Source organism: Neurospora crassa, linkage group IV (assembly GCF_000182925.2).
Source record: "Neurospora crassa OR74A linkage group IV, whole genome shotgun sequence".
Classification (NCBI taxonomy): Eukaryota; Fungi; Ascomycota; class Sordariomycetes; order Sordariales; family Sordariaceae; genus Neurospora; species Neurospora crassa.
In genome coordinates, this window is record NC_026504.1 from 5,493,599 (window position 1) to 5,503,711 (window position 10,113).

The 10,113-nt window shown below is 51.0% G+C and overlaps 5 protein-coding genes across 6 annotated transcripts; 1 reads left to right on the top strand and 4 right to left on the bottom strand.

Moving 5' to 3' along the window:
* Positions 1–1,713: 1,713 nt before the first annotated feature.
* NCU05277 (hypothetical protein) lies at positions 1,714–2,260 on the top strand (the record flags this gene model as incomplete). The annotated part of the gene is made up of 2 exons (XM_956821.1): positions 1,714–2,019; positions 2,153–2,260. 2 exons carry the CDS (start codon positions 1,714–1,716, stop codon positions 2,258–2,260), a joined length of 414 nt encoding a protein of 137 aa, XP_961914.1.
* Positions 2,261–2,514: 254 nt separating this feature from the next.
* NCU05276 (Yip1 domain family) lies at positions 2,515–4,146 on the bottom strand. The gene is made up of 3 exons (XM_956820.3): positions 3,838–4,146; positions 3,284–3,740; positions 2,515–3,187 (listed from the first exon to the last, which is right to left on the bottom strand). The coding sequence occupies exons 1-3, from the start codon at positions 3,880–3,882 to the stop codon at positions 2,745–2,747; spliced, it is 945 nt and encodes a 314-aa protein (XP_961913.1). The 5' UTR covers positions 3,883–4,146; the 3' UTR covers positions 2,515–2,744.
* Positions 4,147–4,294: 148 nt separating this feature from the next.
* On the bottom strand, positions 4,295–5,481 carry NCU05275 (ubiquitin-60S ribosomal protein L40 fusion protein). The gene is made up of 5 exons (XM_956819.3): positions 5,370–5,481; positions 5,294–5,300; positions 5,022–5,202; positions 4,739–4,849; positions 4,295–4,672 (listed from the first exon to the last, which is right to left on the bottom strand). Coding segments are annotated over exons 1-5 (387 nt in total). The 5' UTR covers positions 5,371–5,481; the 3' UTR covers positions 4,295–4,585.
* Positions 5,482–5,619: 138 nt separating this feature from the next.
* Positions 5,620–7,905, bottom strand: NCU16890. 2 transcript variants are annotated; one of them, XM_011396137.1, is made up of 5 exons: positions 7,630–7,905; positions 6,933–7,550; positions 6,656–6,866; positions 6,181–6,594; positions 5,621–6,097 (listed from the first exon to the last, which is right to left on the bottom strand). In XM_011396137.1, the coding sequence occupies exons 1-5, from the start codon at positions 7,744–7,746 to the stop codon at positions 5,727–5,729; spliced, it is 1,731 nt and encodes a 576-aa protein (XP_011394439.1). In that variant the 5' UTR covers positions 7,747–7,905; the 3' UTR covers positions 5,621–5,726. The 2 variants fall into 2 exon arrangements, with proteins under 2 accessions (XP_011394440.1, XP_011394439.1); XM_011396138.1 differs by having other exon boundaries at positions 5,620–6,594.
* A 360-nt stretch (positions 7,906–8,265) lies between these two features.
* Positions 8,266–9,986, bottom strand: eif5A (eukaryotic initiation factor 5A). Its single transcript, XM_956818.3, has 4 exons — positions 9,801–9,986; positions 9,216–9,485; positions 9,021–9,147; positions 8,266–8,961 (listed from the first exon to the last, which is right to left on the bottom strand). Exons 1-4 carry the CDS (start codon positions 9,822–9,824, stop codon positions 8,891–8,893), a joined length of 492 nt encoding a protein of 163 aa, XP_961911.2. The 5' UTR covers positions 9,825–9,986; the 3' UTR covers positions 8,266–8,890.
* Positions 9,987–10,113: the final 127 nt, after the last annotated feature.

Below are 10,113 nucleotides of genomic sequence, written 5' to 3' on the forward strand. Positions count from 1 at the left end.
CCAAAGCTGCTTACACTACTGGTGTATTCCTAGAACCATCATCCATCCCTTCCACACCCAACGTACGTCAGCCCTGAAATGATAAACATGTGAAGTCTAAGGCTGAACTACCCTACGTACATCACCATCATCACCATCATGCGTGGACCTTCACCCCGAGCTTTGTGACCAACGTACGTACGTATTAATAAGATTTCCAATGGACGGGTAACTAGACTAAGCTTTTCGACCCTTGTGTATGTATATCCCCGCCCCGCTGCTTATCACGGTTGGCCGCGTACGTCGAACGACCCAAACAACACCAAAACTCCCCGATCCAACATCCCCAAAGCGAAACGACAAAACAAAAAGCGGTATGACGACGGCAGTGCTTCCCAATACAACCCGAAAATTCTGGTAGCCTACTTACTTACGTTGCTTAACTTAACTGACAACTATTACTGCGTAAACAAACGTAATCCATCAACGTAGCCTGCTAGGTAGTCTTCGTACCTACCTGCCGCTGTCAGCACGGCTAGAGGTAGGTAAGCTTTTTCGTTCGGCAATCCACTGCCGACCAAGTCTTTCTTTTCCCAAACTTACCTACTGCGTACACACGCGGCTACTTTTTGTGCCTTTGTGTAACGACACATATATATATATATATATTTTTTTTTTTTTTCTCCTTGGGTGGCGTTTCGAAAAAAAATGTAACTTTCCCCCCCCTAGAAAAAGGTTCCCAATTGCACATGCACATGATGAATCATAGTGAATTATAATGGATGGCGCAGCCACACACGACTAGACTACCTAGTTAGCCTTACTTTGATAGTATACTTGGTAGACGTTATTGAGTTACGCTGAGCATTTGGCTGTCATTTTCAATATGCATAGGTACCTAGCCATTGACAAATACTCGACTAGAAAAAATTTGGTTTCGGTGCTGTGACTCATTACTAAGGCATGATGGCCTTTGCTTTGCTTCACTTTTCATTGTTTTTGGTAGTAGTAGTAATTGGGCTGAGTTGTTTGACAGGGTTTCCCACGTGGTTTACATATGCAAGAGCATGGGTGGGTTCTTACTATTCCATCTGTTGTTGTCGTGGTTGTAGGGACAAGGAATGCGTAGCCTAATGCCCTTGATTTTTCTTCTTCTTTGGTTACTGTGGAGATGAGGGTAGGAGGTAGTACACGTATGTGTATACGCACACCTGGTAAGCACTTACATCAAGGGATGGATGGATACTGAGATACGTTGATACCGATGGTAGATGGGGGAGAAAGGCGGAGTGGCTTTGCTTTGTTCGACGAAATCGGCCTTACCCTTCTCACCTCACCGAAATTAGTGTAGGTACCTATTGTTGTGGTTCAGATGGGTAAGGGGAGATGAGGAGGAGGAGGAGGAGGAGGAGGAGGAGGAGGAAGAAAGCAGAGTTATCAGAGATGTATAAGAGGAGTTGATGGCCTCGCTTTTCAGGATGTTGTGTTTTTGTTCATCATCAACATCAACAGCTTCAGACTTCGTTCAGATCTCAAGTACTACCTACCTACCTAGGTACCTTCCTCGAGAACACAAGAACCACACCACACCACCAACCAACCAACTTGAAGCTTCACTTACACGGACAACTTGAACACCACCAACACCATCTAAAGACATCCTCATCAAGACTCTTCGACCAACCATCACCACCACCACCACCCAAAGACCAACAGACACCAAAAAACAAAATCATGTCCGCCTCAACAAACTTTAACTTCCCCTCCCACCCCACCTCCCGCTCTCACGCCCTCCAAATCGTCCAAGGCACTCGCGCCCTGGAACAATCTCCACCTCTCGCCTCTTCCCACCAGTCTTCCTCAAAGTCCTCACCCAAGAAGAAGAACCACCACTACGCCGAATCCACCACCTCAACATCCAGTTTCTCCAGCCGAACCAGTCTCCTCAAGGACAAATTCCACTCCACTTTTGGATCTTCTTCTTCTTCGTCACCGTCTTCGTCTTCAGACAGCAGCAAGAGCAAGAGCAACAGCAAGTCCGTGAGTAGTAGTCCCATGAACAGCACCAGACAACAAGGGCTGTTCCTACTTGGTTCATCAATAAGGATGGGGCACTGATTCTTTTTTTCAATGTGGGGGGTTGTTGTGGGTGGTAGTATTAGGAAGACTTGAGATGATTTCGAGACGAGCAGCGGCATGGGGAAGTGGCAAGCGGTTTGGCTTGATTACCCTATGGGCAGGTCAGATCGTTCAAAGTATCGATAGCGAGTATGGACAATGAAAGGGGTCCCTCCCTCCCCGGCACGAGGGGTGGTGGGGCGGCACGAGGGATGGGATAAAAAAGGATGATGGGTACGCATAAGGGCATGGTCAGGAAAACGGAAAAAAGAAGGGGAGTAGTTAAGAGGAGGCGTTTCTTATGTCTACCTCTACCACCTGGGAACTGGATGGATGGAACGTATTGTAGTGTACCTGTTATACCCGGGATAGAAAGAGGAGGACAGCGTACCAAAGAAAGGGCAGCAAATGGGTGAAATAAACTGCCAGCGCAATTCAATTCAGCAGAAGTCATAGGTTGAATTGAAAATCCGATTGAACTTGAACTTATCAATCCCAGAAACCAATCGCGGCAAACGCCTCCCCCATAACCTTTTGTTGACGGATGAAGATAGTAAAACATCAAATATCAGATACAAGGCCACACAGCTCCAAACGTACCTCTCTTCCTATTAAGCCTATCTCCTTCATATCCTAACCTCCTGCCCCTAGAACATCATCATCATCGTAGCCGGATCAGCAGGCTTCGCATCCCCACCACCCGGGGCAGCTCCCTTCGGACCATCCTTCAACGCCGGGCTTCCATGCGCAAAGAAGAGCACCTTGATGGCCAGGGCCAAACCAAAGTGCAGCGCCACCACGACAAACAGCAGCACCTTGCTCGTCTGGCGATCCGTCGCGCTGAGCACCGGATACAGGTTCCTGAGCAAAAAGGCCACCGACACGCCGAACCCCACGCCCACAAACACCCAGTTGAGGATGGTAATCGGCGACCAGCTGATCAGCGCCACAGGGATCCAGATGAGGTTGGAGTAACCGTACAAAGCCCAGCACTCGAGCAGGTTGGCGGATTCCGAACCAAAGTATCGCAGGGCAAGGTACAAAGCGACCGGCAGGACAAAGGTGTAGCCGTAGATGAGACCAGCGGCGCCTGTTGTTGTTTTTTTTGATCACATATCAGCCCCCAATTTTACTAAAATCAATCACCCATTCACCCAAAGGGAAAAAGAAAAAACAAAAAACTTACCGCTCAACAACCGAAAATCATACGCAAACGCCTCCTTCCCCGTCTGCGCCAAATAATCACTAATCGTCCCGCCCAAGAACAAAATCAGCACCACCGTCGTCGCGATCCAAAACGGCCCGTACAGGTCCGGATTTCCCTCCAACACATCCAAAAAGTTGGCTCGCGGGTACAGGGCCGCCCAACACCGCTGCAGCACGCTGGACGTGTCCACGTCAAAGAACTGCGCGTAAAAGGAGAGCGTCCAGAGGAAGCGCTTGCTGCTTCCTCCTCCCGAGTTGGAGGAGGTGCGGGCGGCGGTTACGGGAGCGGGAAGTAACCCGCCGCCGAGGGAGGAAGTGGAAGTGGTGTTGGTGTGTTGGGTGGATTTGGTGCCGTTGCGCCCGAGGGGGGAGGATTCGGAAAAGTTGGATTGGTGGAATTCGAGATCTTCTTGGAGGTCGGTGTGGCCTAGGTCGCCCTGGAGAGAGAAGGAGAAAAAAGGGTGGTTAGTTGGGTATGTAAAGATCAATGACTACCATGGGAGCGGATGGGAGGGGAGGAGAGGGCGAACTAACCTCGTCGTCGACGTCTACGACTGCATCGTAGCCTGATCTGGACATGGTGGCGGTTGTTTGCTGTCTGTTGGTCGGATGTGAGCTGTGATGACAAGTCTTTCGATGGTGATTTGGTTGGAGCTTGGGAACACGCCGATAGCTGTGAATCGCCTTGGAGTCAAATGGTATGATTAGTTTATGCTTAGTGTAAGTCGGTCTCTCGATAGGTAAGCTCCTCCAAAGCTACTTAGGTGGTCTGGTCCCTCCGGAAGCTGGTGGTGGACAGCTGTTTCAACGTGAGCCGCGTACACCAAAGGGTAGAGGTAGGTAGGTAGAGGTACGTACCGCTGTACACTTGCGTGCACGCCCCCTGTTGGGGTCCTGAAACCGCAGCAGTGCACCCCCCCTTAACGGATTCCCGGTCCCTGCAGTAACTCCCCGCAATATGTCACGTGGGTCCAAAGTGGCCATCAAGGTAGTTGAGCTGTTTCGAGCGACATTCATAATCAAGCTCAAATTATTCTACAAGATCACTGCTTTTGGTAGGAGAGCTTCAATGCCCTTTTGTGTATCCCCACGGGCAATGTCCGAGTTTATTCATGAGCTACGTAGAAGTCCTCGACTTGACGTTTTCAGCCGTAGCCATCCATTCCCAGGTCCCGTGTTTCCCTGTCCTGTTGTCCTTATGCCGTTGCCATAACCATACCCGTTTGCCCCCAAAAAGCCCAAATGCGCCAAACCCTGATGCTGGTACGTAACACTGAGCTGTCTATTTGAGCTTCTTCTTGGGGCGGAGCTGGTTGGTGTGTCCGCACTTGCGCTTACGGCAGTTGGTGGCACGGGGAGGCAGACGAGCCTAGAAACAAGTTAGACCTTGGTTCAACATTTGAGAAGGCGAAAAGATGATATAGAGTATACGTACGTAGCACTTGCGGCAAATCATCTTGTCGCAGTTGAACTTGGAGGCAAGCGCCTTGAGCGAGGGCTCGATGATACCACCGCGCAGACGGAGGACCAAGTGGAGGGTTGACTCCTATAGCAGAAATCCATGTTAGCAAGTCGACCATGACACCAATCAATTGAATCCCATTTCTGTTCCCATGGCCATCGCAAAAATGGAAGTTGACCACAGCAGTTGTCCTCCCATTCCCAACCCCTATAACATCTACGTCATAAGCGCGCTGTGGGGCCACCAGTCCACTGACCTTCTGGATGTTGTAGTCGGAGAGGGTGCGGCCATCCTCGAGCTGCTTGCCAGCAAAAATCAGGCGCTGCTGGTCGGGCGGGATACCCTCCTTGTCCTGAATCTTCTGCTTGACATTGTCAATCGTGTCGGAGGACTCAACCTCGAGCGTGATGGTCTTGCCCGTGAGGGTCTTGACGAAGCTATACACCAGGGGTACAACGTCCCGTTTGTTAGTGACCTGACTCAACTCCGCTTGATTGCTTCGTGCTGCGGAACGTCGTGAAAACTCACATTTGCACTGCGGTTCAGGTCAGATTAGCATCTCGACGAATTGAGGATTTGGTCTAAAGCAGTGTAATTAACTTACTCTTGACCGGTTATTCCTAGGTGTGGTCAGTTGGAGGTGCAGTGGTGAAGGAGGGAGTGATGTGATGATGTCGGGGAACAGCAACAGGACGAAGCTATGATGGTGGGGTTATGGGAACGGCCGCTCTGGGCAAAGTGGTGCGTGCACATGTCACAGTGTTCATCAGCTTCATATCTGCACTGTACCTCCATCTTCAACACCAGAAGGTCGCCTCCACCAACGATTGCTAAGTAGTTTCCTCAACCGCACCCGATTTGTGCTCTTCTTCTAATGCTCAATATGGATATCTTCTGTCACAGTATCGGTCTCATACTGGTTTGATCCCGAGAAACAGCTCAGGCAAGTATTCAAAGCAAGTCATACCTCCCCCAACCTCATCTTCCTCTTCTCCCTCTTCTCCCAACCATACAACAGTTCCTCCAGACTATAAACCGCCTTCACCAAAGCCTTCAGTGACAGCCCCGAGATCTCCGCTGCTTTCTCATGGAACCTTCTCGCAGGTCCAGATTCTCCAAGTTGCTCAACCGACCTAAACCGCTGATGAAGTGCACCCAGCCTCTTGATATTCTTCCCATCATTAGTCTCAGGCCTCGGTTCAACCAGCGTCATCGACTTTTGCACTCGATGCATCCGAGCAATGAGCTGCTCATCGGTCATGTCTTTGCTGCCGGGTTCCGGTAATCGCAGGACGTTCTCGAGAGGGAAGAGACGTTCGATTTCGGTTTCGTCTGTTTTCAAGTGTCTGTCAGTAAATCGTTTGCATTCTGACGGACACCCTGAGAGGGAAAGGAGGAGAAGGAGAAAGACATACCAGCAGCGCTCCATGATTTCAGCTGCGTCTCCTGATACCAATCCAAATACTCCACCATCTGCTCCTTACTCAAAGTCCAAACCTTCTCCGCATCCATGGTCGCAAAGTCGAGCCTCCTCAGCGGCTTCTCGGGCGGATCTGCGAACTCAGCCTCCCAAGCATCCCAGTCCATCTTCAACGTTAATGGGTCGTTGTTGTCTCGTGGATACCGCTTGACGCCGTCCATGGGGTACATGTACTTGGTTGCTAGCACTAGAGAGGCGACTAGTAGCACGTCTGGGATGTCGAGGAGGGTGTAGCGAGAGGTCTTGCCGGTGAAGGAAGACGCGTCGTCTTTAATGTTTTGGCGCGTTGGGAAGGTCCAGGAGAGGTTGAGCATGAGGCAAATTTGTCGGGCGTGGAGGTGTACCTCGGCTGGTATGATGATGATGATTAGAGTGTGTGACTTTAGAGGAAGAGGGGCGGCAGAACTTACGTGGTAGAGCCAGATCTTTGAGGTATAAGATGAGGAGTGACGGTGCTGGGAGTGGTGGTGATACCATGCCATAGTTCTTCTTAAAACCTAGGGTCAAGGTCAACAACGACTTGTGAAGCTCGCTTCCGTCAAACTTTGCCCATCGTGTTAATAGCGTGCGCTGAGCCCAGCCAGGTAAACGTTCTCGTAGTTCGTTCGGCACCAGTTCAAGCTGAGTAGCAAGAAGAATGTCAGTAAGCGAACCTTCTTGTGAGTACAAAACTACACACCAACTTACCGCACCAAGAAACGGCAACTGGTTGTTCTTCGCCCACCGATAAATATCCCCTACCCTCACCGGCTCCTGCTTGAGCAGACACCCCATATAAATCAGCGCCAGCACTTCCATCGGGCCAGGCAGATCCCACAGCTCGCTCTCCCAATCCTTCACCCTGCTTGACCTCCTCCTCTGGCTCTTCACACTCTCATCAGCCGACGTATCCGTCGTTTCCGCCTGCGAGCTGTACATGACCATCTCGCTATCGGAACCCGACTGAGAGAGCGCACCACCACCACCGCCACCATATTGCGACCCCGTTCCATCGTGATCAATCCCCTTTCCTTTCGCCTGGAGTGATGATGCCCTGGAAACGCTTTTGAGACCAATGAACTTGCGGATGCGTAGGTCCCAGAGATCGCGGCAGATAGACTCGAGCTCGTCCGAGAACCCTTTTTCGCGGATCAGCCAGAGGATTTGTTTGCGCAAGATGATCTGCAAGCAGTCGAGGTAGAGTTCCTTGGCGTCGTTGCCTGAGAGATGTTTGCGCTCGGTTTCGCGCACTTCTTTTTCTTTGCGCACTACCTTACCGGTTTTACCGTAGTTGTCGTCTTCGTCGACGTCGAATTGGATGTACCCCTGGAGATATATGTATGGGATTAGCGACTGGATATGGGAGTCAATTTGCATTTGATTGTTTTGAAGTGGTTGATCGTACCTCAACTTCATGACCGCGCTGACAATATCTTCGTCCATTCTCCGAGTAGTACTTTCGCGCACGGCATTCGGTACATCTCTGTCCGTTGGGAAACTTTCGCAGCCTTTGTTCATCCATACTCTGTAGCGCTTGGCTGCGTGCCTGCTTGTTAAGACTGTAACGTTGTTCCTCGCTATGTCCCGTCACTGATGACGCATGGTCGAGCGGGGTGAGTGAGTGAGTAATGAAAACGGACGCACGGGTTCGTGAGGGGAATGGTCAAATGATTGAGGGCTGCAAAGGTCTCCTGTGTGTAGAGTAAAGATGGGTATAATACAGCTGGAAAAAAAGGATAAAGTGACGATAGTTACACTTATGTTGAAAGCGTGTTGGGTAGAGATGCGACTCGCCGAAAGAATGAAAATTTCAAACCCAAGCTGAAAAAGCGCGAGCCGACTTTGCCTTTGACCTTCCTTCTGATGAAAGTCGCCAAAACTCGCCAAGATACAAAACGCCGCTTTGTCAACTACGAATCACTCCAAGTTGACCGACAGCAAACTGCTCTTCAGTCTGGTGTTTCGTTGTCTGCAGTCTGAAGTGAAGTCAGAGTGAGAAAGCATGGCTGGCCCAAGGGCATCGGACACATCGACCTCTAGATCGCTAGTGGAGGCATGATTGGTATACACAACAAAGACTATCTGGCAGTTCATTGATGCTTTTATGATATCCTATAGAATGACCCACACATCGACGGAGACTAGCATATGCTTAAATCGTGAAGGTCGATATGTACATGTCGACGTCAGTTGCGCCGCCAGTCATGCCTCGGTATCATTATCCCCACACGGCATGAACTTTGCTCATCCTATCGGAGACTAAACGAGACCAGAGAGGTACTCAGAACGGAGAAACCAACCTGGACCAACCAACAACTCAATCCAGCGAACGTTCGTGGTGCTAACAAACAGCACGGCTCTTTTGCGACTCGCAAACCACCCGAAGTCAATAATTCGCACCGATACAACAAAGACCACGAGACGCTCAAGATGTTTGGCAGACGTTAGCTTCGTGCGACTTCTTCAGGAAGTCGCGCCCTATTCCAGCAGCTACCGGGTCCAACAAAACGGGGAGACGTGAAACCATTCATATGTGACCCTTAAACACAGATATAGCGCAAAAAAGACGGATATCTCTTAGCCAGGCAAAAACCAACAGAACCGTCCCATGAAGCCATCATTAAATGCCAAACGTCCGGTGTCCCTCCAACTCCTCCAAACTTCCTTTAGTCCTTGTTAGAGGCCTCCTTGACATCGATGGCAGCCTCCTCACCCATGGCGGTCTGGACACCGACGACTGTATAGCAGTATTAGTATCGCGCAAGCTGGAAACGCGCACGTGTCGGGGAAACTTACAGAAGTCCTTGCCCTCCTCCTCGAGCTTCTCAATGCGCTTGGCAAGCTCACCCTCGGGCATCTTGACGTCACGCTTCTCCTCACCGTTGGAGTCAATAAGGACAAGGAAGTCCTCGTCGATGTAGGACTGTTGCACAAAGTTAGCTTCTAAGCTCCCGACCCAGCAATCTCGGGGGGCGTCCAGATAGTACGTACGAACTGGTAGTCGGTGCGCTTGACGTTGGGAACGTCCATGTTGTGGGTGGAGGGGCAGAGATCCTCGAGCTTCTTGCCAGTGAAGATATCGATGGCGACGAGATGGACCTTGGCGTGACCGTGCTTGCCGGTCTTGGAGGTCGACATGTCGACGATCTTGCAGGGACGGTTCTTGATCACGACATGGCCACCCTTGCGCAGAGCAGAGCACTGCATGGGGTAGGTGGCGGACGCACCAGCGTCGACGGAGTCGAAGGTGTGCTCATGCTGCTATATATGGGGACATGTTGGTTAGCACCCAATGCCTCTTTGTTGCTGATGATGATGGACGCGGCTATTGCGACGGGTAATCAGGTGAGAGATGGTGCGATTCGGGTTTCGTGCGTTAGGCGAGCAAAAGAAGCCATCCCCGTCCAAGGAAAAACACCACCGGAGGAGCGAGAGGGGGTCGGGCGATGAAGAGCGATGCGGGGTGACGAGTCTGCCCACGCAGACAGCCGCCGCCCGCAAGCGAGCACCGGGTATAATGAAGTGTGTGACGATGATTTGTGAATGGGCGCGGCAACAGGTGGAAGATGGACTTACAGCGTCGTCGTGGGCGGCAGACATCTTGAAAGGATTGACAAAGGATAAACCGTCGAAAGGGCAAGGAGAGACAGAAGATGATGGATCAAGACGCTGGAGGCGGCACGGGGAGAGGAAAAATATAGAGGGAGTTGAAAAAGGAAAAAAAGCGATTTTGAGCACGGGAGTCGAGAGGGACGAAAAAATGCAGCATCCCCGCCAGTGGTCCAGTCAGGAAAGGCCCCTCCTCCCTGCCACCTGGTGGGAAGCACCCACAACTCTCACACTGGCACACACAACGGAACGGAACTTGCACCCAAAGGCCCAGGGCGGG